At 39.6% G+C, this 26,673-nt stretch overlaps 1 protein-coding gene across 1 annotated transcript in view; it reads left to right on the top strand.

Annotated features, from left to right (window-relative positions):
* The window catches only part of samd11 (sterile alpha motif domain containing 11), a 73,027-nt gene that overhangs the window by 43,321 nt on the left and 3,033 nt on the right, over positions 1–26,673 (top strand). Inside the window, 9 exon segments of the mRNA XM_051097338.1 lie at positions 845–937; positions 6,105–6,260; positions 14,792–14,936; positions 22,082–22,154; positions 22,156–22,198; positions 23,706–23,784; positions 24,000–24,724; positions 25,651–25,775; positions 26,214–26,324. Of these exon segments, the coding sequence (XP_050953295.1) occupies positions 845–937; positions 6,105–6,260; positions 14,792–14,936; positions 22,082–22,154; positions 22,156–22,198; positions 23,706–23,784; positions 24,000–24,724; positions 25,651–25,775; positions 26,214–26,324 (1,550 nt within the window).

Below are 26,673 nucleotides of genomic sequence, written 5' to 3'. Positions count from 1 at the left end.
TGGCGCATGAGGGCAGAGAGAGAGTGAGAGAGGGAGAGGAGAGTGCAATGACAAACGGTCTCTTCCTTCCTGCATGCATGCACCACCATGCTCTCAGCAGCACCCCTCCCAGCGTGATTAGCAGGATATTGATTTGAGATGTGTTTGGGGGGGAGGAGGGTGCTGTAATCGTACACTAGACACCAGCGGCTCACTAGAGCGCTGCATTAGGCTAGTGCAGACAGCCTCCACTTTTCTAGAGAGAGAGAGAGAGAGAGATAAAGGGGGAGGGAGAGAAAGAGTGAAAGAAAGGAAGGAAGAGATTAGCAAAAGGTGTGAGCTCTATATTCAACGAAAACAGAGAGTGAGAGTGAGTGAAAAAAGCAAAAAGGCGTAATAGCGCGACAACAGGAGTTTGATAGAAGACATAGGCAAGACCGCTTACTTTTTTTCCATTTTTTTCACTCTCGTCTTGTCATTTCTGAAGATTTTCCTCCGTATTAGGCCAGTGTGAAGACCAGGAGTGTTTGTATGCACAGATAGATAGATAGTCAAGGCAAAGAACGACGTTAGAGTGAGGGTGAGTGCAAAAGAGAGGGAGCGTGTTTGTTCGAGATAGGAGAAAGAGAGTGAGAGAGCGGGCAAAAGAATCTCTCGTTTCTGCACATGGCTGAGTAAGAACCAGATCTGTCATTCACGCTGGCGCAGGGCCCTCACATCTCTTCGTATCTTTAGTCGCTCTCACAGCTCCATCATGTATGCAGGTATAGAGCCAGGCGGCGAGCTGCATGTCGAGGGGTTTAGAGGCCGTCTGACCGCATCTGAACCCACCTAACCTATTTCTCTCTCTCTTTTTTTTCCACAGATGACATTCTAGGGAAGAGGAGAGCCTACTCCCCCAACAGCAGCAGCGAGTGCCCATCTGACAGCAAGAAGTCCCGCAGCGTGTCACCTAAAGGTAGGGGCCCCTCTCGTGCATGTGTGTGCATGTGCGTATGTGTGCTCGAGACGATAATGCGCTTCAATCAGAGCTGTTTAACCTTAGCGCGTAAGATGGAGTAGGTGGGAATAGATGGAGCGAGATTGAGCGAGAGTGGAGGGAAGGGGTGGACAGATAGTAAGAGGAGGGAGGAGAGAACAACGCTCAGTGGAAGACAGACATCTCCTCCCCCCCCCTCCTGTTAACCTTTTCGCACACTCTCTACAGAGAGTTCACAAGTAGAGCATCGCTAATTCGTATATGCATACAGATGGTTCGAATCTGAAAAGTTGAGTGGAAACGTAATTGTAAGTAAATTTGAATACTACAAATATTCACGATTTGTCACAATTTAATTCAAAATAGTGACAAAATTGAAGTTGAACAGTGAGCATTCTAAAATATTCCATTTTAAGTTCCTGCATTTAAAATTTTTAAAAGTTCTAAAAGTTCTGTTTATTTCAAAAGATTCCCAAGATTCCAAGATTTTCATTCAGACTTTATCAGCGGAATGTAGGTGGATTCTTCCTTTTTTTATTTCCTGTCCTTCTCACTAACGCATCTCCACGCTTGGGTGCCGACATTCAGTTTTTGGTGTTTAGAGGTTGTTGTAGGAGTTGAAAATCAATAAAGTGAGAGTGGTGCTGGAGCAGGATTGGCTGTTATGCATGAGTGTGTGCTGGATCACTGAGGCTCTGGACACACAGTCATTAACCAAACACACTCACCTTCAACTAGAGCTGCTAAAAGAGCCATCCTGTGGTCGCAGGGTCAAAGCAATGGTGATCTAGATCTAGTAGAGCTGACAAGTTTACCATTTTGTCTGACAGCCCACATGGCTCAACTAGGTATAAAAAAGACTCGATTGCAGGAAGTTCAGTTCAGGATTAATCTAAAACATTTTGCAGTGGCCTGTTGGGGAGGAAACAAGCAAGGAATAAGGAGGAAAGGGTGCTTGATTGTGTTTTCTTTTTCCTTTCGGAAATATGTGTTTGAGTCTGCGCGACAAGCTCATGGTTTTAAGGGCTTTTGTATGTCTAGATATCATTTGTACATGTAGTGTCACTTTTTTGTATAATTACTGTGAAGTAATCAAGAAGAAAAGTCTAAAAGTTAGCACCAGATCACCGTCTTCATGCTCATATTTAAAACTAATATTTAGCTAATATGCAAATTGGTGAAGCTCCTGGGTATTGTCAACCAGCTGAGCTAATGAGGTGAAACAGCGCAACAGGCAAGCAGCAGAAACATCAGGCAGACTCAGTGACACCAAGTCAAATATAATCAAGCATCTAGCAGGAAGAGTTGAGCAGGCAGTGATCTGGATCTGTTCCTTAGACCAGTAAGATGACCAATCCTCACATAAGGTGCAAACTCCCATAGCAGCGTTGTTATTTTTTAAGGTTATTTTGTTAAAAATAATTGTTGTGATTGTTTTTAGCAAGACATTTACATGTCTGCCGTTCTGAGGTCATTAATACTGCTTATCAATACATTAATATGAAATTTGTCAACGTTTCCAAGGACATGAAATTGATCTGTCCACAATCAAATAGAGAATAATATTAGACCAAATCATAGAATTTTGGGTCAATGAGATTTTACTGTGGGTGGAATACAACACATATTTTGATGTGGCTAATTAGGACACAGTGTTTTTGGTTATTTTGCTTATATATATCAGGGGCATTTTCTCAAAGGAGGCAAGGGAGGCAGTGCCCTCTCAAAAAATTGGATTAAAAAAAGTGTATAAACCACTCGTTATTCTAAAGAAACATTGTCTACATTAGGAGTCACCGTATGTCTCGCCTCCCCTGAGCGCACTGAGTTTTAACAGACCTTCTAAAGTGTGTGGTGGGTTTGGTAAGAGGAGGCAATACCGCCATCGCGAAATGATTGGACATGACAGGTTATGATTGGATGTGATTGGTTCATGCGATAAATCCCGCCTCTTGTGTTTGTGTGTGTTCCTATATCAGTCTGAATGAATAATATAATGACTTTAATGGGAAGACTAATTAAAAAAACTAAGTAAACAACTCGCACACTTAGACATAACCACTGTTACATTAAAATAAGACTTGAAATGGCATGAAATCATGATCTGTGGGAGTTTTTTTAGTGAGTAATCAGATTAGTGAAATTTAAAGTAAATCTCTGTCTGTGACCAATTTTTACAAAGCTTTGATGAATGATGATCCAAAAATAGCTAAAAGTTAAATATATTAAAAAGAAAAGCTGAACATAAGTTCTCTAATAAAATACATTGTTTAAATTGTTACTGCCTTGAGTTGTAAAAATGTAAATGTGAAATGCTTAAAAACACGAACTTGATGAGACTCATATTTGGCTTTAATAAATACAATATTGATTACATTGTTAATGTAAAAATATAAAATATAATTTTTAAATTTCATTTTATGATAGTGTAATTAATGTTTATTTAACCAAGAAAATGTGACTGCGACATGAATTTGCATTTGATTAAAAAAACAAACAAACTGTGAGGACTTTGCCTCCTCATTTCAGAACACCACTGCACACTACTGAGATATATATTAAAATATATATTAAAAGTATGTATAAAACAACTCTCAAAAAGTGACAAATTCTGAAATACAAAAGAGTAATGTTGATTATTATCCAATTAAATATATCTATTTTGCATCAATTTAATATTCTTAAAATAGAATTTCACAACTGCATCTAGTATGTGACATCAGTACAAATGTGTCGCAACACATCCACACCCAATAATCAGTCGTCTGAGATCTGTGTTTGGACAACGTTTTATTTTGAGGCATTATCTGCTTACTCGTCACCGTGTAGCCAATCAGTACGGCTGCTGCAGTGAGAATGATAAATGGGTGTTATGTGTGTTTTAGTCCTGTGAATTACAGTTGGCTTGTGTCGGTCACCCGCTGTGGATTAGCATGGCTTTGGAATGCCGCTGATCTAATGTCTTGTGTCTGCGTGTCTGTGATCCATCACCACACCCAAACAACATAGCAATGCGTGTGCCTTTGTGTGCACATGAGTGTAGTTCGAGAGCATAGCAGCTGCTGTTGTCTAAGGTCCTACCTCCCAAACACACACACACACACACACAGCCACAGAAATACACACACACACAGCTGGAGGGTAGTACTGATCTTAGTGCAGCAGGTATTACCTTTAATGACCAAAGCAGCCTGAAAAGCTGCAAAGGCTGGACTTAACACAGACTGTTCACCAACACAAACCGTTATACAAGCAGCTTTACACCTCAGATACAAACTGTCATGTCATCTATCTCAAAATCTCACAATGCGATAATATCATGATATGAAGTCCACAATATGATATTTAAAGCGATATCTAAAAAAACACAAATAAATACTTTGAAAAAAATTACAATTTTGTACATTTTAGTTAAATTTTTCTAACTAATGCACTAAATGAAGAGCTCCAATAAGAAAACTTAAGTCAAAAAAAATCGAATTGAATTGTACCTGAACTTTAAAGGGGACTCAGCCCTCTTTTTAGTTGTAATATACTCCCTTGTCTAAATTACATTCACACTGGTGTTTTAGAAGCCAAACAAAGTAGAATATAATAATAATAATAATTTTATATTATTGTTATTCCTCTGACAGTAATATCCATATGAAGAGTTCAGATGCAGAAGCCTCTAAATCCATCTGACGTATTTCTTTAAAATTAGCTTTTTTTCTGGCTACTTTGTATAGGTTTCTATGTAAGTACTGGTACTTCTGATTGGGCTGAGGCTGGAATTTAGCGAGTTTGAAGTGAAAGTATTTGATGGATGTATAATATGTGTCAGGAGCATTGACTCAGTGTCATTATCTAATTTTTGACCGAGATGGCTTTTAGCTGGTTTTGCATATGAACTCTTCATATATTGTAAAACAATTGCACTGTCAAATAAATGAAAATGAATATATGTATAATACATCTTTTCTAATTTCTACACTTTAAAGAGATATTTTGAATTTGGACTGCCGTAACGTTACCCATTTCAAACCACTAGCTGTCAGCAATTTATACTTCACTTTTTCTTTTCTTTAGTTGTATTTTTGGGCTGTTTGTGCTTTTAATGGACAGGACAGTAGAGAGATGACAGGAAAGTACTGGGCGGAGAGAGGGGAGTGGGATCGGCAAAGGACCTCAAGACGGGATTCGAACTCGGGTTGCTGTGAGCATAGTTGTGCTTCAGTGAAAACAGGCTTACAAAAATGTGTCTCACTATAAAATCTAGTGAAATGCTATAATCATCTGCCACGAAAATAAAGCATAACTGATAGCCGTTGCATTCCCAAACATGCGCTAAACTCACAGTACATGCAATAAACGAGTTCACTGCATTTATTCACTTTGAACGGAGCCGTTCTGAGGGGCGGAAAACACCGGATCATGACCTGATTGCCTGAATGAAGTGTGTCTTGATGAAGGGATTAAGCAATATTGTGCTTTGACAGATGTGCGTGTTTGTGTGTTCGACAGATACTGTGCCAAAGCATAATGGCCCAAAAACTTCAAAGACCTTTTATGTTAGAATATCTTACGAATCTACACTGTTTTGCCCGGAAGGCCTATATCGCTTCATATCGCCATGTGACCACGATAATATCGAAACAGTTTTGCTGTCATGATATTGATAATATCGTTACATCCCTACTATTTATCTATCTATATATCTATCTATCTATAATGCTGACATTCTTAAAATCTCTCTCACACACACACACCCCTCTGTAACACAAGTGTTCATACTCACAATGCCTCAAAACATCATCCACATGAGCACACTCACATCCACACCTGAAGCCTCTCGGGTGGATTATCTGGCGCTTGGCAGAACAACTCCCCCATCCTCTGCACTGGGCCGCACTGCTTCTGTTCGCCTGCCCGGGGCCAAGCTCCGGTTTCAATGAGGAGGGTAAAATATCCCCCCTTCCACCTCTCTTCCTCCTCCCCATCTCTCCCCCAACAGTTTCTCCCCATGCGCTGGCTTGAGTTACTGCCGCCCAGCGTACCGAGGAGAACCACACATGGGTTTCTCCTTGACTCAAACACTCAAACATCTCACATAAGATCACACAGTTTGGGACCAGCTGATTGAATTTTGCTGCTTCTCGTCCCACAGAGAACTCTCACACGCCTGCGCTGGAGCCGGGCAGTCACATGACCCCCGAGGAGCACTACAGGCGCATGATGTCAGCTCTGAACGAGCATGGCTCTTTCGAGGAGCAGCAGCAGCGCCTGTACCAGCTGGCGAACAACATGGGCGTCCCGAGCCACGGTGAGTGTGCGTCACCTGTGTACGTGTGTACGTGTGTGTGTGTGAGCTTGTTTCTGTATCCGCTCTAATTACCCATGTAGTCTTATTCCTGGATACCACACAAACAGCTAGAGCTCGACTGCGGAGATTACTGACAATTCTATTTGCGGTCTCAGCCCACCCAACGGTAGGATGTCAGAGTGGGTGATCTGTGACTACTGCCACACACAGTAGTAAATAACACTGCCATTGGGCCCTGAGGTCGACTGGATCGATTTGGCCCTTTGATTGGCTGCAAGCCAACCCTCTAAATTACCAACACCATGAAAACGGCTCCTTTGCTCTTTTTTTTCTAGGGCCTTTTCAAATTTACGACCACTGACGAGGTACCAGGGTTAACGGATGCGGATTTGTAAGATTTGTAAACCGAAATTTAGTGAGCATCATTTTGTTTTATTTGTTTGGATACATCTTAACTGCGCTCTAGAGCCTTGTTGACGTTTTTCCCTCAGAAACCGTTAATTGCATCCAGCTTTTATGGGCTTTTTTTTGGTAGCATAAATTTAATCAATCTCACATTCTTGCTAAATCTGAGAGCGTACGACAAAATTTTATTTGATCAGTAATGATTCTTAATTACTGCTTGCAAATCCAAAGGGGGGAAACGCTATAAAGGGTTTAATTGCCCCTCTCGTACATCTGTAAGAAATTAGTGCCACTGTATGTGCCGTTCGCGTCTGGGATTTTATGACAGTGGTGCTTGCGCTCTCCTGTCACCTCCACCTAATAGTTTCTCTATTTTTCTACCGTTGCACCGAGGACGAATTCACAGACAATTCCCTGTTCTGTCATCATCCGCACTTTCCCAGCTCAACTTCCTTCTACTCTCCATCTCTGCTCCTCACATCCACCACAGCCACCTAAAAAAAGGTGTGGTTATTTGTGGAAAGGAATCTGAATCCGAGAAGAAAAGACAGGGCGTTTACCCGTCTGTGGGAAATCCAGCGAGTGAAAGCAGCCGCGTGATTTGCGGGGTCACTGTCGGTTCCTCCCCTAGATTTCTGGAAAAATGTCAGGTGTATGGTTTCATAATGGTTGCCATTGAAAACAGACTCACCAGGCCAAGGTGCCGTTCCTCCCTTGAGGAATGCGAGCGTGCTGGCTTGCCCCTGCACGCTGAGCTCTTAAGCCTACGATAAGGCCGTGCCAGTCAACCGCTGCCAACATGCCTGGCTGCCAGGACTTTGATGAGTGAGATACCTGTTCTCACCTTTTCACCCAATGCTCTACTGTATACAACTGTGATGTTTATTCTGCTTTTTTAAGGTATTAGTTTAGCCGAAAATGTCATCGTTTAGTCATCCTTGCGTCGTTCCGGATCTCTATGACACAAAATGAGACACTGTACTGGTTATTCTTTTTCATGCACTTTTCAAGCTTCAGCAAGCACCTTACAAGTATCATTCAACTACTGAAAGACAGAAATGTAAGTCGTTGATCACTTAAAATTTGCTGAAACGATAATCTTTTTGTGTTGGATCTATTTCAAACATTTAACGAGGATGCAAAAGCACCATGTCAGGATCATAACAGTAGTCATTTTTAATGAATCCGCTGATTCTGTTCACAGATCTGTCTGATTCGATTCTTGGGTTTGACTAATTAACTCTGAATCTAAAATCTGGTCCCAACTGTTCACATTTCTGTCTTTCTTTTAGTATTTATAATCTAAAATTTGTATATGCATACACTGCTATTCAAGAGTTCGGGGTAAACTTGGGGTAAGTTTGTTTATGGGAAAAAAGTACACTTTTATCCAGCCAGGACAGGATTAAAATGATCAAAAATGTAATATAGCACAAATATAATAAGCAGTACAACTGTTTTCAACATTAATAATAATAAGAAATGTTTCTTGAACACCAAATTTAGCATTGAATACTGGAGTAATGGCTGTTGAAAATTTAGCTCTGCATCACAGGCATAGATTTAGCATTTAAAATATTTTAAAATAAAACCAAAAAACATATTTTATTTTAATTATTTAAAAGTTATTAAATTGTAGTAGTAATAATAATAATAATAATAATAAAAATTATTATTATTATTATTATATCAAATAAATTCAGCTTGAGCATAAGAGACTTTGTTTATGTCAGTGCCTTTAATGTTTCAAAAACATTAAAAAAGTAACAGACCAAAAATATAATAATAATAATAATAATAATAATAGTAATAATAATAATAATAATAATAATAATAATAATAATAATAATAATAATAATAATAATAATAATTATTATTATTATTAATTTTATTTTATTTTTATTTTATCAAATAAATTCTGTCTTGGTGAGCATAGGAGACTTTGTTAATGTCTTTAATGTTTTAAAAACATTACAAAAATCAAAAAGACCAAAAATATAATAATAATAATAATAATAATAATAATAATAATAATAATAATAATAATAAATTCTTCTTCTTCTTCTTCTTCTAATAATAATAATAATAATAATAATAATAATAATAATAATAATAATAATTATTATTATTATTATTATTATTATTATTATTATATCAAATAAATTCAGTCTTTAATGTTTCAAAAACATTACAAAAATCTAACAGACCAAAATATAATAATAATAATCAGTAAATTTAAATTTCAGTGTATTTCTTATAAAGATATATTGTATGACTTTATAAAAAATATTTGAATATGTTGTATAAGTTGTATGAATTATATTATGGTACATTTACATCCTTTTTGAAACCAGAATAAGCATTTTTTGTGACTGCAATCACTCCCCATTTATTGCAGTGAATTTCTTTCAAATTCACCTTTTTTATTCCAAAGTAGTACAGGTTTGGAATGATGCAAGGGTGAATGCATGACTTTTTCTCATTTTTACATATTTTAAAACTTGTATGTGTTTTCACCTTCAACAGCTTTCTAATGGTTAGATTTGCACTTGTTGTGACAAATTTGCTGGTTCTGACTGGCTGTCTGTCCCAAACATTCCTTTCCCACTCCTTCATATTTCACTCACTTTTCACTCGCTTTTCACCCTTTCACCCCTTCACCCCATCCGTAAGTCGCTTTTAATTTATGTTCTTGTTTGTTTTGTTTTGTTTTTTTTCATTGTTGTTTCTTCAGCGCTATAGCTCACATAGAGCTGCTTTTGACTTTTCGGGAGTGTGTGTTCAGAGAAACCTCTCTGGCACAGAGAAGCGTCAGCCCCAGCTGTGTTTCTGTGTGTTTTCTCCTCTCTTCTTTACCTCCACGTGCCTCCATCTCCCTGCTCTCTCCTTTGAGATGCCTGCTTTCTATCTGGCTCCTTTCCTTTCTTCATATCTCTGCACCTTCCTTATGGCTCTGTCTTTATACCCCAGCACTCACCCCACCCCCTCGCGTGTGCCTCTGAAGTGTGTCGGGAAGTGTTGATGCAGTGTTGGGTTCTATACAGTAGAGGCTCCAAAGACCCCTTGACTTAGGCAGAGAGTGGGGCCAGGCCCTTCTGACCATTCCCCCCCAGACACACACATACACACACACACACTCCCCCAGAACTCTCCACGCACAGCCCTGCTTTTATATTCTCTCTTTCTTTCCTCCCTCGTTCTTTCTCGCCTGGATCCCCGCAGAGCATCCTTTCATGTGTTTGAAGTGGAGGCCCTGAAATGAAAGGCCGTGAAGGAGCGCGGATAGGTTTGTGTGAGTGTGTGTGCTTGGGGGTTGGGGGGGTATAAGGTGTTGTGCACCTTTAGCATTTGGTATAATGGGGTTGCTATAGGTACTCAAGTATTGTGGCCATTTACATTGGCCATGTCTCTTTGCATCTTGAATGCGAAATATCTCTTTGATAAGCTTGATAATGTCTGTCTTTCTTTTAATATTTAGAATGTACAATTTTTATACACGTACACTACCATTGCAGAGTTTGGGAGTAAACTTAGGGTAAGTTTGTTTTTGGAAAAAAAAAGTATACTTTTATACAGTCAGGACAGGTTTAAATTGATAAAAATTACACATTTGTAATGGTACAAAAGTTACAATGTTACAAAAAATGCTGTTCTTTTGAATTTTCTGTTTATCAAAGAATCCTGAAACAAATTTTATCACAGTTTCCACAAAAATATTAAGCAGCACAACTGTTTTCAACATTGATAATAATAAGAAATGCTTCTTGAACACCAAATTGAGCAATGAATACTGGAGTAATGGCTGCTGAAAATATAGCTCTGCATCACAGGAATAGATTTAGCATTTTAAAGTATATTAAAATAGTTATTTTAAATTGTAAATTTCCACACTACTACTTATAATGATCATATTAATAATATTAATAACAACAACAATAATAATTTATGTAAAAATTATTATTATTATTTATATATCAAATAAATTCAGCCTTGGTGAGCATAAGAGACTGTTAATACCCGTGTTTCAAAAACAAATAATAATTAATAATAATAATAATAATAATAATAATAATAATTATTATTATTATTATTTTATTTATTATATCAAATTCAGACATTGAATTACAATAATAATAATAATAATAATAATACATTTATTATTGTTGTTGCAACATTTGTTACAACATTTACAAAAATTTAACATACCAAAAATATAATAATAATAATAATAATAAATGTATTTAAAATATTATTATAATTATTATTATTATTATTATTATATCAAATTAATTCAGCCTTGGTGAGCATAAGATACTTTGTTAATGCCTTTAATGTTTCAAAAATAATAATAATATAATAAGTTATAGATTATTATTATTATTATTATTATTATTAAATTTAACATTGGTGAGCATAAGAGACTGTGGTAATGCCTTTAATGATTAAAAAACAAAAAAATCTAATAGACCAAATATAATAATAATAGATTTATTATTGCTGTTGTTTAAAAATTGTTACAATATTACAACATTTGTTAAAACATTAAAAAATCACAGACCAAACATATGATGATGATTATAATAGTAATAATAATAATAATAATAATAATAATTATTATTATTATTATATAAATTAAATTTTGCCTTGGTGAGCATTAGAGACTTTGTTAATGCCTTTAATGATCAAAGAAAAAAAAAAAAAAAAAAAATATATATATATATATATATATATATATTATAGACCAATAATAATAGTAATAATAATAATGCATTTATTATTGTTTGTTGTTGTTTTTAAAAATTGTTACAATATTATTTAAAAGAAAAGTTTTTATTAGAACCCAAGCCTAGTAGAAACATTCTAGTGAAATACGTAGGATTTGAACCCCTAAACAGAATGAATTTCACTAGACTGACACGTCCTACGCTCGTGTAAGTGAGTCAGAACTGTCACTGGTGCCCCCTCAAAAAACTAGGTGCATGACGCCCCTGAATGGGAGTGAATTTGAAAAAGAGAAAAAGGCACGGGCTGCTCTCAGTTGCTTTCGGATCTGTCGTCCCCCTGAAAGAATTCCCGATGAGTACTGTGTCTGTCAGCTGCTCCTGGCACACGTGGACCTGTTGTGCCATACAGAAGCTCTCAAAGGCCTGCCAGTGCTTTACCATGGGAGCTCTGCGTGGACATGTTGCAGAGGAAACCAGATCTCTACCTAGTTAAATATTCCACAGTAACACTGACTCAGATGATGCAAATTCGGGGTGTGACAGAGGACGCGGGGCGAATGTGGGTGGGAGATGGTAGCATGGATGTCAGAATGTCACTGTTTGGATGAGTGGTGTGCTTGTACTTGCAGCCCCAGGTGACCCTGTGCTAACTCTGTTGCAGGGTAAAGGGAATAATTCATCTCTGGGAAACCTAGGAAAGGGCTTCAGAGCCGCTTTGAGTTTTACTGGATTTTGGGGCTGTTTTACCTGCTGGATAGCCAATAGGTGTGTTTTGGAACATGGTGGCAGGTGGATATTAGAAGGTTGCTGGTCCGAGATGGTCTAGGGGTTTCAATGATTTACTAGAAACCAGCTACCATTTTCCAAAACACTTCGGCTGTGTCTGAAATTGGATAGGTACTTCTTTGAACAAGTAGCTACTTTTTGACCATTAAAAAAGTATGTTCTGTTTAGTATAAATGTGTGTAGTGTCACTGTCATTCACGAATCCTCTTTCGTGGCTTCATGGGATAGTAAAATGTCTGTTGGATGCACAATTCCGTGTATTGAATTTGGTTTTTCATCTGCTGTATAGTAAGGAAGTATGCAATTTTGGATGCCAGATTTTTTTCAGCAGGTTATAATGCGTGTGGACAGACTACTAATTTTTTTGGTCATCTGAAATGAGCGTGTGACCAAATGACAAGCGTTGCTGCTTTTCCACGGTGCTTTTCCTTCTTGCTTTTTTTTCATTCTCTTTTATTCCCTCTCACGGGCTGTTAGAGGTTTGTCCGCTGTCAGTCCGGGCCCCCGCGGGGCAGTGCAATAAACAGATCAATACAGCAGGCCTGTGCACATTAATATCTGTCGCGGTGCCTCCGACCCGATCACTCAGGCCCACACGCCAGCCTCGGAAATGGCCGCCAGCTCCCGAGGGAACCGTCTAATTAAAAAAGGGCCAGAGGAGAGAGGGAGCGAGAGATGAGAGTGAGGGAGAGGAAGAGAGGGAGGCATGCAGGATGGATTTTCTATTTAACACCCTTTCATTAGAGAGTGCGCTTCCTGTTGTGACCCTGTTAGTTTGGTAATGTTGGGAGATGGTCTGGGCTGGTCTAACATCACAGATTTGGGGGGGAGACCAGCGGTTCACTTACATTTCAGTCATGTTATCTCAAACAGCTTAAGTCGTAATTATTCATATATGTGACCCTGGACCACAAAATCAGTCGTAAGAATCTTGGGTTTATTTTTAGCAATAGCCAACAATACATTGTATGGGTCAAAATGATGATCTTTCATGCCAAAAATCATTAAGATATTAAGTAAAGATCATGTTTCATGAAGATATTTTGTACATTTCGTACTGTAAATATATCAAAACTATGCAAAAATATGCATTGCCAAGAACTTCATTTGGACAACTTTAAAGGCGATTTTCTCAATAAATCTCTGTTTCAAAAAATGACCCTTATAACTGGTTTTGTGGTCCAGGGTCACATATAGTTGTTTTCTAGCTTTGTTTTATTTTATTTGCCTTTTATTATACTCTGAACTATTACATTCCATGAATGATACCTCAACATGAGTGACTGTCAATGTGTGCAGTTGCTTTTTAAGGAACTAAACTTATGATTTTAGCTTGTTATTAGATAAATAAATACATAAAAATCCATGCATCCTATAGATGTAGTCACTTGATGAAATAGCAATGTACTAAAAAGTCAAAAGACATTAGCAACGTAAAATCATTTGCGTAATTTGTATGCAAATTACAAATTGTTTTTAGTCTATTATGTTTGGGTGTTGGGGCTTCACAGAAAAAAAAATGTAGAGAAAATTTGTGTAAAAATTAATCAATTAAAAAAACAAACCAACAAAAAAACACATTATTTGATTAAAAATACAGAAAAAAACATTAATATTACGAAATGTTATTACAATATAAAATAATGGTTTATATTTTAATATACTTTAAAATCTAATTTATTCCTAATTTATGCTTTAAAATCTAATTTATTATTCATTACTCCAGTCTTAATACTTCAGAAATCATTCTAATATGCTGATTTATTGTTGGAATTATTTATGCTGGCAACAGTTGTGCTCCCAAATATTTTTTTGGAACCTGTGATACTTTTTACAGGATTCTTTGAAGAATGAAAAGTTAAAAAGAACAGCCTTTATTCGAAATAGAAATATTTTCTAACAATCTTTGCTATCACTTGTTTTTCAAAACAGTCTTTGATATCACTTTGTATTTTTTAACACATCCTTGCTGAATAAAAGTACCTACCCCAAACTTTTGAACAAACTTTTTAAAAAATGTTGAATACATGTTGCTCTTTTTAACTGTTTATTCATCAAAGGATGCTTAAAAAATATTAAGCAGCAGGACATTGATAATAAATCAGCATATTAGAATAATTTCTGAAGGATTATGTGACACTGAAGACTAGAATACTGATGCTGAAAATTCATTAATAAATTAGATTTTAATGTACTTTAAATGTATTTTTTTTTCTATACATCGTAATAATATTTCACAGTATTAAATTTTTTCTGTATTTTTGATCAAATAAATGCAGCCTTGATGAAGATAGAAACTTCTGTAAAAAACATTAAAAATCATACTGATCCCAAACTTTTAAACAGCATTGTGTGTCCCATAGTGCTTTAATTTGGAGCTTCAAGTTGAACAGTTGAGAAGTGACTCTGAAATAGATAACCTTGGTTTTTCTTAAACAGATTCATATTTGAGGTGGAGTGTGAAGTCTTGCCTGTGTGGTGGTTAACATATCCTGCTCTGGGACTCTTGGACTGAATCTTCCAGTGTTGGTTCAGAGCTAGACTGACAGATTTGGCGCTGACAACACAGACCGGACGAGTTTCTCAATTTAACTGGTCTGTTCCTTCCATTCACAGAGCTGCTGCGTGTGCGTCAGGAAGCCATGGCTGCCGTCAGAAACCCTGGAGGAATGGAAGCCCACGTTCCCACTGCAGGCAGCTCCTCCAGCCAACGGCGCAAGCAGGGCCTTCCCCAACACAGAGACGCACACTTTCCTGAACGGTAATGCACACACACGTCGTATTCTCTGGAATCTCTTTTGGATGCTTTTGACCTAAAATGTCAAATTGGAAACGTATGTTAAGTCATGGATGCTCTGTGATGGGCAGAACATATTACAACAAAACATGGTGTCCTAAACAGGTATTCTAGTGACAAGTATCTATCACTATCACAGCTAAAAAGAAGATATTTGGTGTTTGCTGTAAAATTATGTGGCAGAAGATTTTGGGCCAGTGAGATTTCACAGTGGATGGCGCTACCGACTTACTTGTTACGCCGTCAGCTCGTTTAGGAAAACTTAGATTTGCACAGGCTGAAACCATACATATGCTTTCTTGACTTCTGTGGATGACACAAAAGTGTGCGTGTGCGTGTGCGTGCACGTGCACGTGCACGTGCGTTTGGTTGATAAATGCCCTTCTGCTGAATGGAAACCTCTGAGGCACACTTTAAGACCACGGATACAGGAAAAAATGCTAAGCTTTAAAATAACATGAATATTTTACATTAATAATGAAGCCAACATCCGACTCTAATGAATACTGCATGCACGTCGGAGTGGGTGACTGCCTGCCGAAGAGAAACGAGGGAAAAATTGAATTATGCACCAAAGTAACGGAAGAGGGAAAAGGGAGGGAAAAATGGAAGTTGGCGTTAAGGCCACGGAAAGAATAGAAAATCCACTTAATGGGATGTGCCAGTGGGTACGATCTCTGCGTATGACCTCTTCGCAACCCTGTTCGATTTGATCTTGTCAGGAGGCATTTATAGGGCTCGGGACCAAACGGGTCGCTAGGACAACACACGCCGTTCCCCTTCCCTGCAAGGTTTCTCCCCCCCCGAATATCTCTCCTCCTCCCTCTCTCCTCATCTCAGCAAGGCCACTGTGCTTGCGGCGCTCCCCTCCGCCTCCAAACAAAGCCCGGGCAGCGGGAGTAGGCAGGTAATTGCTTGTCGATTATTTATGTGGCGCGGGAAGCTGGAGGATCGATAATGGGCCGGCGAGGCGAGGCGGTAGGGAGGAAGTGAATTGGGAGGGGTCGCTCAGCGTGGGTGGGGGAACTCTGTTCGGTTCCTGGCCCAGCGCAGCATCATGTCAGGAGCTCAGCGTGCAGCTTTGACCAGCCAGCCGCCGCAGCTCCGCCAGCTCACGGTAATTAGCCACACAGGACCGCTGATGTTAACGAGGCCTGCACACTTCCTAGGTTGTGGGTGAAAAGAGGGAGGGAGGAGAGTGTTTTTTTTTCTTCTCTCGCTTCTACACGCTCTTTTTTTCGTCGGTTCTTTAACCCTTTGAGCTTGGAAAATTGTAAAACTGCTACAGTACACATTTATTTATTTATTTACCCTCAAACCTGTAACTTTCAACTTTATCGTCTTTGTAACACAACACGAGGAGCTTTTTTCTTTTTCATTCAGTTACAACGAGCAGTGACCAAAGATTTCAAGCTTCAAAAATGCTAAAAAAAAAAAAAAAAATGGGCCAAAAAAGTGTTCTATATGTGACCCTTTTGAGGGTGCAAAAAAATCTAAATACTGTGAAAATTGCCTTTAATGTTGTCTAAATTCAGTTCTTAGCAATGCATATTACTAATCAAAAATTAAGTTTTGATATATTTACGGTAGAAAATTTACAAAAAAATTTCATTGAACATGATCTTTACTCAATATCCTAATGATTTTTGGCTTGAAAGAATTTTGAATTTTTTAATTTTGACCCATACAGTGTATTTTTGGCTATTGTTTTTAAGAGTTAATGAGTAAAGTAGCAATTTGTGAACTAATCACTCTTTTGAGATGGGTCTTTAACACAAATCATCTCATTTGTTTTACAAAATCACTTCACAGAAACACTTTTTTATACTTATATGGTGCTCTTATATCCCTTATAATGCTTAAAAGCTTCATTCCCTATTAATTAAAATTGTATGTAAAAGAGCAACCAGTACAGTTTTCGAAATTTCATATGAGAATATGACAGTGGATTTAAACTGCCTTTCAAAAGTTTGGGATCAGTAAGATTTTTGAGGTCTCTTATGCTTACAAAGGCTGCATTTATTTGATCAAAAATACATAAAAAACTAATATTGTGAAATATTATTACAATTTAAAATAATGGTTTTCTATTTTAATATACTTTAAAATATAATTTATTTATGTGATGCAAAGCTGAATTTTCATCAGTCATTACTCCATTCTTCAGTGTCACATGATCCTTCAGAAATCATTCCTATATGTTGTGCTGCTTAATATTTTGTTTGAAACATGTGGTTGTATAATAAAATATTAAAAAGAATAACATTTATCCAAAATCTAAATCTTTTCTAACAGCTGAAGTTTTCTATTCTTTTAAACCTTCTCATTCTCAAAGCATGCTGAAAAAAGTATCACAGTTTCCAAACAAATGTTAATAATAATGTATGATTTCTGAAGAATCGTGTGACACAGAAGACTTGAGTAATGGCTAATAAAAATTCAGCTTTTCATCGCAGGAATAAATTATATTTTAATGTATATTAAAAAATAATACTTTTATTTTAAATCAGCATATATTATAGTTTTTTCTGTATTTTTTTGTTAAATAATATGCACCCTTGATGAGCATAACAAACTTATTTAAAAAGCATTAAAAATTGTACTGATCCCAAACTATACAGTATATATGACCTGGATGTTTGGGTGGGCCATAAGCTTTTAGCACAGACCGTGTGACATTGCAAACCCTCTAAAGCATCGACAGAGAGTCCGGCAGGCTAAAACGGTGAGCCGGAAGCCATTCCTCAAGCTCACCTTTCTATCGACTCTCCATAATTGATTATCTGACGCCCATTAGTGGCTATTGTTAAAAACAAATCATTACCAAGATCAATAGTCCTGCAGCCGCGGCCGGCCATTTGTCTGGGTTTAAATGGCAGATTGCATTTAGGGAATCTGCAAGGCAAATCCTAATGTGTTTGGCATGTGGGGCAGCACAAGCAACAGACAGTGGTCTGGGGTGGGGGGCGGTGGGTGAGCAAGAGCCTTATGCATTTTAATGTGCTTCCTGTGCAAATGTGTTCCCGCCTCGAGTCAAGGCGAGGCGGGCACGGTGTGGCGAGCGGCTAATCCCCCGCGCTCCTCTCATTAAGGGCCATCCTGTCAGCTCCGCTCTACTTTTCTCTCTCTCTCTCTTTTTCTCGTCTGGCCAGTTTGGTGCTCTGCCTCCGCCTTTACACACACACAAACACACACACATATGCACAACGCTCCACACTGCCGTTGCTTTCAGGCAGGGAGCGACGCCGCTGCCACTCTGACAGGTCGTCACACATGAGCGAACACAAGTGGCGTCTACTTGCCCTACCGCCAGCTAGGAGAGAGAGCTAGAGAGAGATCGACAGATAGAGAAAAGGAGAGACGGGGCAGGGTGGAGGAACGGAGGCAGTTCTCAAAAGATGTAGAGGTAATTAAGCCCGTAAACTGAGAAGCAGTCAGTGTGCTGGAAATAAATTTAACAAATATTTAAAGCTGCCTCGTGCAATTGCTTTTAATGTTGAAACACTTTCCTCTATCTTTACTTAAAGGGATAGTTCACTTAAAATGTAAAATACTGTCATCGTTTACTTTTGTATCATTTTGAAACACAAAAGACATTCTAAAGAATGAAGTTTATTGCACAGAGCAAAGTTAACTTCATTTTCAAAACTTCATCTGGTGCCACACCACAGTTTTCTTTTTACATTTTGAGTATATGTGAGAATACACGTTAAAGCAGAATCCCTGCTATCCGCCATATCGCTCTGTTTTTTCCTTGCTCTCTAGCCCATTTTTCTTTTTCTGTGGGCCAAAGACCCAGAGTGAAACGGTTAATGCTCGCCTCATTCCAAAATTGCTTCCTATAAAAGGAGAAGCACGTCTGCCGGGCACGTCTCCCCATGATTACAGCTAATTACTATCGAGCGGACGCCTCGCGGCCCCAGTCATGCAGCTTTAATTGACCGTTATTCATCTGTGGGCCGCGCAGGGCGGCGCAGAGTTTGGCAGGCCTGGCCAGCGCCGCCCGGGCTAATTGTGAGGCCTGAGGGATTAGGCCAGGTGATTACACACTTCACAGTGTAATTACATAAGCATGGCTGGGCTGCCGGCCCGACTCCCGGCCCCAAGGTCACGCGCTGCCTTCTTCCAGATTAATTGGAGCTGCCACAGAAGTGCGAGGCACCGGCGGAAAGCGGTTATACGATTAGCATTAACATTTCAACAGCCGCCCGATCGATCGATGATTTCCCCCCTTTGTGTCTCTCCACACCTTCCTCCACCCCTCCATCCGTCCACACACACACACAAACACACACACACACACACACTTGTTCCATGTCTTCCTCTGTTTTTTAGATTTCTTTGTTTTTGCTCAAGGAAGACATGCAAGGGCTATTTAGCTGTGAAATGACGTAAAACCTAAGTAGAGCACAGGAAAATGTGGCTTCTCTCCTCATTTCAACGTTTTTTTTTTGTTTTTCGTCTCTTCTGTTTGGATGTTTATGTGTTTGTGTTGTGCCGCGTTGCTCAGTCTCTCTCCCCCTGGAGCAAGCGCTGCTCAGTCACAAGTACAAAGCAACCGCGCTGTTCTTTCGCTTGCTTTAGGCGCGTTGGGTTTCATTTATATTTATGCATGTGTGAGCGTGTGTTTTGGGGGGCTCGCTGAAGAGTTGCTGTAAATGGAGGGGCTTGCATTGGCGGAGGAGCAGTAAAAAGCTTTAAAAAGACACTGCAGGATCTGCCTGGATTTCAACACCTCGCCACTAGCAGTCATAGTACACGTCTTCATATTTTTCCCCCCTTCCTTTTCTCTCCTTACCCCTCCTCTCATTTTCCTTCTCCCCCGCCGGGGCTCAATAAAGGCGGCCGCTGTATTGTATACGAACAGCCTGTGTTCTCTGCCTCTACAAAAGGGGAAAAATATAATTGAGGCTACGCGACACGCCACCTTTTTATTGGCTGAATACAGCGGAGAGAGACAGGAAGAGGAGGGGGATGTATGCGTGTGTGTGTTGGGGTGGAAGAGGAAGAACTGTGTTAATTAGTGGGTGCTTCAGCCTGTAGCCCGGGCGAGGCTGGGGGGCCGCCCCAGCTGTCGGAGTATGACATGCTCTTATTGTGCATTCAGGCCTCATTACCAGAGTGGCAGGGCCGCAGAGCGCGGCAGAGCGAGAGGGAGGGAGCGAGAGCGAGGAGATGATGGAGGTTGTGGTGGTGGTTGGGGGGGGCAAGGATACAAACAGCGCCGCTGTCCGCAGCGTGACAGGACTGATGAGGGGCTACGGTGGCTTGCATGCACCGGAGGGAGCGATAAAAATAACCGATGGAAGAAAACGCAACATTACCATAACACCGCACAGCCATATTGTATTCGACTTTGGAAACCTGTATTGTTAGTATATCGCCACATTGCAGTAACAGATTGTTAGCAACCTGTTCATTACCATAATGTTGTATAACTGTGTACCACACTCCTTAAAAAAACTGAATCATTACCCTAACATAGCCATATTAAACTGTCGGAAATCTGTATTGGTAGCATTGCACAACACGTCTAAAACAGCCTGTTAAAATCCTGTTTCATTACCATAACACCGTATAGATGTACCTGACTTAAAGAAAAATCATTACCATAACACCACACAGCCGTATTAGAAGAAAATCTGTATTGTTTGCGCAACACAACATGGCCATAACTGTTGTAAATCTGTACCACACAGTTGTACCAAAGTTTTTTTTTAAAAAAAAACTGTATCATTACCTTAACATCACACAATAAGAAAGTGAATGTAAGTAACAATGTCAACGTGCCATCAAAACAGATGCTGTTTACTTGCATGTCAAGTTCTCTCATGGAACTCTAGATGGTGCAGGCTGATAGGTCGTTAATGCAAACTGATGATATTCACAGTGTTAAACTACTTGGCACAAGCTGATTGGTTCATGTCGCAGCCAGTGAGCTTACATCTAAATGGCTGGTATTTCGCAGTACACTTTCAGAGCTCTTCTGAAACCCTCCACATCCCTAGCTCCACCTGTATAGATCTGCGATGGGTTATTATATATGATACTTGTGCAGCAGCAGTATGTCTTAAATACAACACTGTATATGCTTGTGTATTATCAGTACTTGCTTTGCTGCAGCAGCAGCAATAACCTATCCTAGATCTATTCCGCCAAGAGCAAAATATATTAACATTAAAGGGGTCATCGGATGCAAAACTCACTTTTACAGGTTGTTTGAACATAAATGTGTGTTGGCAGTGTGTGCACACAGCGACCCTATAATAATAAAAAATCCACCCAGTGGAATCTTTTTAATCTTTATAAGTAATATCCCCTTTTTCAAATCAAGTCATTCTCAGCATCTTGTCTGTGTGATGTCACAAAAACCCAAGCCGCTCCCTCGGTAGTTGATTGACACGGTCGTCTTACCTTAGTTCCGCCCTGAGTGAGCTGAGAAGAGTCCGACTGCCATTGTTTCGACTCCGGTGCATGGGAAGACAAGAATGTCTCTGATTGAGGTGTTTTGTTGTTGGATGTAGTAATGAACATAGCAGTCGTTATTTACTCACGACTGAGCCTCTGAAGATGCAGAGGATTAACGTACTTTAGTTTTTGAAGGAAATGCAGCCGCGATCTACATAAATGCGTCTTTGTCTGCTTCACCTACAGCAGAAGTGAATATAAGGGTTTTTCATTAGCATTTACAGGAAAATGCAACAAAATGGCTTGCTTTAAAAAAGGGCTGCTTTTGACATGGTAAAAAACAGTTTTTACACTATCACTGAGAAATTTTAACCAAAGTATGTTATAGACTTCTCACTAACGAATCATATCAACTTGTGGAAAATGCTCATCTGATGACCTCTTTAACATTGTCTTTGCAATCTAAATCTACATTTCATACATTGTTTTACACTGTAATAAAAAATAAAATGGGTTGTAAACACTTTTTCATGATGACTTCAAGCAAGTTGAAAGGTACACATCCATTGCCAGTACGAACAGCAACAGAAGTTGCCAAAATTGTACTAATACTGTTGCAGTGCTATTCATGTGCGATGGAGACTTGTAGAAAAACAGTAGCAGTTGGTTAATGATGGTGTGTTTTTTGTTTGTGTACACAGAGACATATCGCACCCTCCTCCATTGCTGTCCCCGCAGAATGCTCCTCATATTGCTCTGGGGCCTCACCTGCGTCCCCCCGTTCCTGGGCATGCCTTCTGCCCTCTGCCAAGCCCCAGGTGAGCTCGCTCTGCCAGATGTAACACACCCTCACATTAACGCCAAGCTCATTTAACCTGGGAGTTCCTTTAATGGGTTATGGGTTGTTTTCCACCCATATGCACATTCAAGAAAGGTCTTTGATAAATCTCTTTAGATTTCAATTTGTATATATATTAGGCTTGCCACGATAGACAGTGTTGACGGTGTTACCGGTTTTAAGACGCAACACCGGTGACATCACTTTACCACCGTGACACCGTCCCCACATTTTTTTTTTTTTTTTTAAGTATTTGTTTTTTTTATTAAATATTTATTTGATTAAATGGAAAATATAATTCTAAATAATTTACTTAAGACGAGAGCATGCACTATAATTAAAAACTGAACATAGCTACGATCCGTCATATTGCATTTATCACGTGAGGAGAACGAGAGGAGTCGAATTTACAGAAAGAGAATGGCGTTGTGTTTTTTTTTTTTTCGTTATGTTAATAAAAGTTCTGTGTTTAATATCAGTGATTTTATTTATTTATTTCTTTTTGTAGTTTCGTTGTCGTCCATTCAAACAATTGACGCCGAATTGCCAATTCCCGCAAAACTGAAAGTGAAAGTATAATACGCACGCATTTATAAGCTATTTAAAAGCAGAAAAAAAGAGGAAACCCCCACCCCCATGGTGATACCGGTATTACCGGTGTTGTCACATGTTGATTAACCGGTGGGGAAATTTCCTCATCGTCACAACCCTAATATATATCTCACATTTACAGTAGCCTCAAAAATAATGTGCACTCACTTTACAATTGTGTTTGCATTATTTAAAAAAAAAATACAATGGCATACAATAGCATTTAAATTAATATAGCATATAGTATATAGTGGACTTTTCAAACAACTAGACCACAAAACCAGTCATAAGGGTCAATTTTCTGAAATTGAGATTTATATATTATCTGAATAAATAAGCTTTCAGTTGATATATGGTTTGTTATGATAGGACAATATTTGGCTGAGATACCACTGTTTGAATATCTGGAATCTGAGGGTGCAAAAAAATCAAAATATTGACAAAATTGCCTTTAAAGTTGCCCTCAGTTCTCAGCAATGCATATTACTAATCAAAAATTAAGTTTTGATATATTTACAGTAGGAAATTTACAAAATATCTTCATGGAACATGATCTTTACTTAATATCCTAATGATTTTTGACATAAAAAAAAATCTATAATTTTGGCCCATACAATGTATTGTTAGCTATTGCTACAAATATACCTGTGCTACTGATGATTGGTTTTGTGGTCCAGGGTCACATATATTGATTAAGACAAAAGTGACATTTTCTGGTGGTCAAATATTAGTGTAACACGTCCATGCTTAATATCATAACCTATACCTGTGTTACTCTGCTGGGACACCTGTGTGAATTGTGTGTATTGATCACTACGTTAAATAATGTGTATCATCTGTGAACACTAGATGTATATACAGATAGATGTATATCTTATTTTGCCATTGTCCTATAGGTTATGGTTTCCTGCAGCCTGCTCAGGCAGAGATGTTCGCCCGTCAACAGGAGATTCTTCGTAAACAGAACCTTGCTAGGTAATGTTATAGAGCTGCACAGAGAAATGTGCCGGACTCTTAATTAAAATTTATGTTTGAGCAACTGCTTGTACTATAGAAAAAGTCAGAGTTAATTGATGCACACTAATACTGTGTGGAATTTCGTATTATTATGTAAAAGTTGTAAGCTTTTCTCAGGAAATTTTTATTACCGAGTTGCAGCGTGTCTCTCTGATTGTGGATTTTTCCTCCAGGTTGGAAATGTCTGCTGAACTGTTGAGACAGAAGGAGTTAGAGAACCTCCACAGGCAGCGACTGCTGGCGGACCCGCTGGGCCTGCATCCTGGGCTCCCTGCAGAACACCCTGCCTTGCGCAGCCTGCAAGAAATCCCAGAAGGCCACCCACTCCGAGAAGAGCTCAATCGCCGCAACGCCATGCTGGTTTTGAGGCACAACAACACCCCGTTACTCTCCCTCAACCACCAGGGGGCAGCAGCAGGCACTTCCTCTAAAGACCTTAGCAACAGGAAGAGCTTGAGGAAAGGAGGACCACTCAGAGGGGACCAGCAAGGGGGTTCTTCTGAGACTAAAGAGATGCTTGGGGAGGGCTGTGCACGGGACGGAGAAACAGAGGGACAGGATGAAGACATGAAAGACTTTGAGAATGATGCAGAGGTTGGGGAAGACAGGCCTGAGAGGCTTTCCAAAGTTGACGGACACGGTCTCGGTTCAGAGGTGTGCCAGGGCAAGGATGTCACCAAGTCTAGTGAAGCAGTGAAGGAGCTGGGGGAGGGGTCAGGAAGGCTCAGCGCTCCTTGTAGCTCCACTGGCCAAGAGTCACCAACCCATCACCTCTTCACATCAGCACTGAGCAAGAGTGAGGCCAAATACCTGCCACCAGGAATCCCACCCTTACCTACCTTGCCGGGACAAACTCTGCCCTTCACCTTTCCATACACCAGCCCTTACTTTCACACCGGTGAGTTTACAGCTGTTTAAAATTCAGATAACAAATTCCAATCACTTCCAATGATAGATGCTGTATTTCATAGACAGTTTCCATATCCCAAATCCTCCAATTCCAGTTAAGCAACTCAATGAACTCCTTATTTAAAAATAATGTAAACAACACTTGTGTTAGTGACACCATATGCCTGCTCCTCAACTTTAACAATCTGTAAAATCTGGAGTTCAAATAGTATTCCTTGTCCTCAGAGAGACAGAAAGAGCGAGCGAGAGAGTTAGAGAAACTGAGAAATTGAGCCCAGAGTGCAAGCAAGCCCAGAGCAAGTTTTAATGGAAAACGAGTCTCCTAATGAGGAAGTGACCAACTCAGAGAGAGGCTGAGCTAACCCTCCTCAGGCGTTCTAGCAAATACTGAACATGCAACATACAAAAAGATTTTGGCTCACACACAAAAATGCACCAGTATACCAACACACAGGTCTCATCGTATCATTGATAGGTTGAGACAAAGCAAACAAGACAGGTATGCACACAAACACGACTTCTTAAATAGTTCACCTAAAAACTAAAATTGGGTTTTGTGTAACACCACAGAATTATGTGGTGAAATATTCCTTCAAGAGAAATCTCAGCAAATCAAAGAAGCATATAAGTTCTAGTATATAAGCATATAAGCATCTAGTTAAAGGCAAGGAGCTGAAGTGTTTGTGTCCACCTAACTTGAGTGAGTGCAGAGCAACCTCTGCCATCTGAAATGCATTACCTGCTCCAGCTGAGAGACCTCCCCCAGGAAGGGGCCCTGTCGCTGACCTTTGCTAAACTCTGTAATAGGCAGGGTCAATAACAGAGCGGTGTGTAGGCGCAAGCGTGCGTGTAAGGGGACAGGGGGCCTTCTGTCTCTAATGATTTCTGCTTCCTCTCGGCCCGGCGGGCCCACAGGCGCCATGGGAGGTCTGTTCGTGGACGGAGAAGAGGCGGGAGCAGCCGAGGACATCAGCAAGTGGAGTGTGGAGGAGGTGTGCAGCTTCATCAGCAGCCTAGCAGGCTGTGGGGAGTATACACAGGTGAGGACAAGAGCAGGAGCAGAGCGTTGGACGCCTCCTCTCCTCCCCCTGCCTTTAACAGGGGCTACTGGAGACATACAGTACAGCACATAATGAAGATCACGTGCTGCAATTTGTAGACGAGAACATTAGACCAGAATAGTTTGATTTAGATGTTTCTAGTGTACTTTTTAAAAAAGTTAGAAGGCCGCTCTGCGCTGCTCTTATCTTTCTCACTCACAGCTCTGTCTCACACATCTAACCACACTGGATGCCAGTCTGTCGCATGCGCAACGCATCACCAAAACCCCACCGTCGCCCGCAGCGCACTTCATTTCACTGCAGATGCCGAGTGTGCATGAAACTCCCCGTGGAATGAGAGTCATGTGAATTGTGTGCATGTGGAGTGAACTGGTGAATGTTCATCAACATCAGCTGAAGTCAAGTCCTCTATTTCAGGTCTTCAGAGAGCAGGCCATTGACGGCGAGACTCTGCCGCTGCTGACGGAAGACCACTTGCTCAACAATATGGGATTGAAACTCGGGCCTGCCCTTAAGATCCGCTCTCAGGTAAAGATAAGACCTGCTGTACCAAAAGTATCAAATCCTGCTCCTGGATGGCCATTGTCCTTCAGAGTTCCATGCAGACCGTACTTCTGTAACTCTCAAGTAATCCTGAGAACTTGAATAGCTGATTCAGGTGTTTAAAAAGGATAGATAGGACTTTACATGACAGTAGCTCTCCAGGAGCAGGACTGTACAGAGGATAAGAAGTCCTGGAAAGCTGCAGAATTTAGCTCCAACCCTAAATAAACACACCTGAACCAGCTATTCACGGTCTTACTAGGCATGCTAGAAACGTTCAGGCAGGTGCATTGAGGCAAATTGGGGCTAAACTCTGTAGGACACTGGCCCTCCA

Source organism: Labeo rohita, chromosome 23 (assembly GCF_022985175.1).
Source record: "Labeo rohita strain BAU-BD-2019 chromosome 23, IGBB_LRoh.1.0, whole genome shotgun sequence".
In the NCBI taxonomy this organism is placed as follows: domain Eukaryota; kingdom Metazoa; phylum Chordata; class Actinopteri; order Cypriniformes; family Cyprinidae; genus Labeo; species Labeo rohita.
This window is presented reverse-complemented; position numbering and strand designations above follow the sequence as displayed.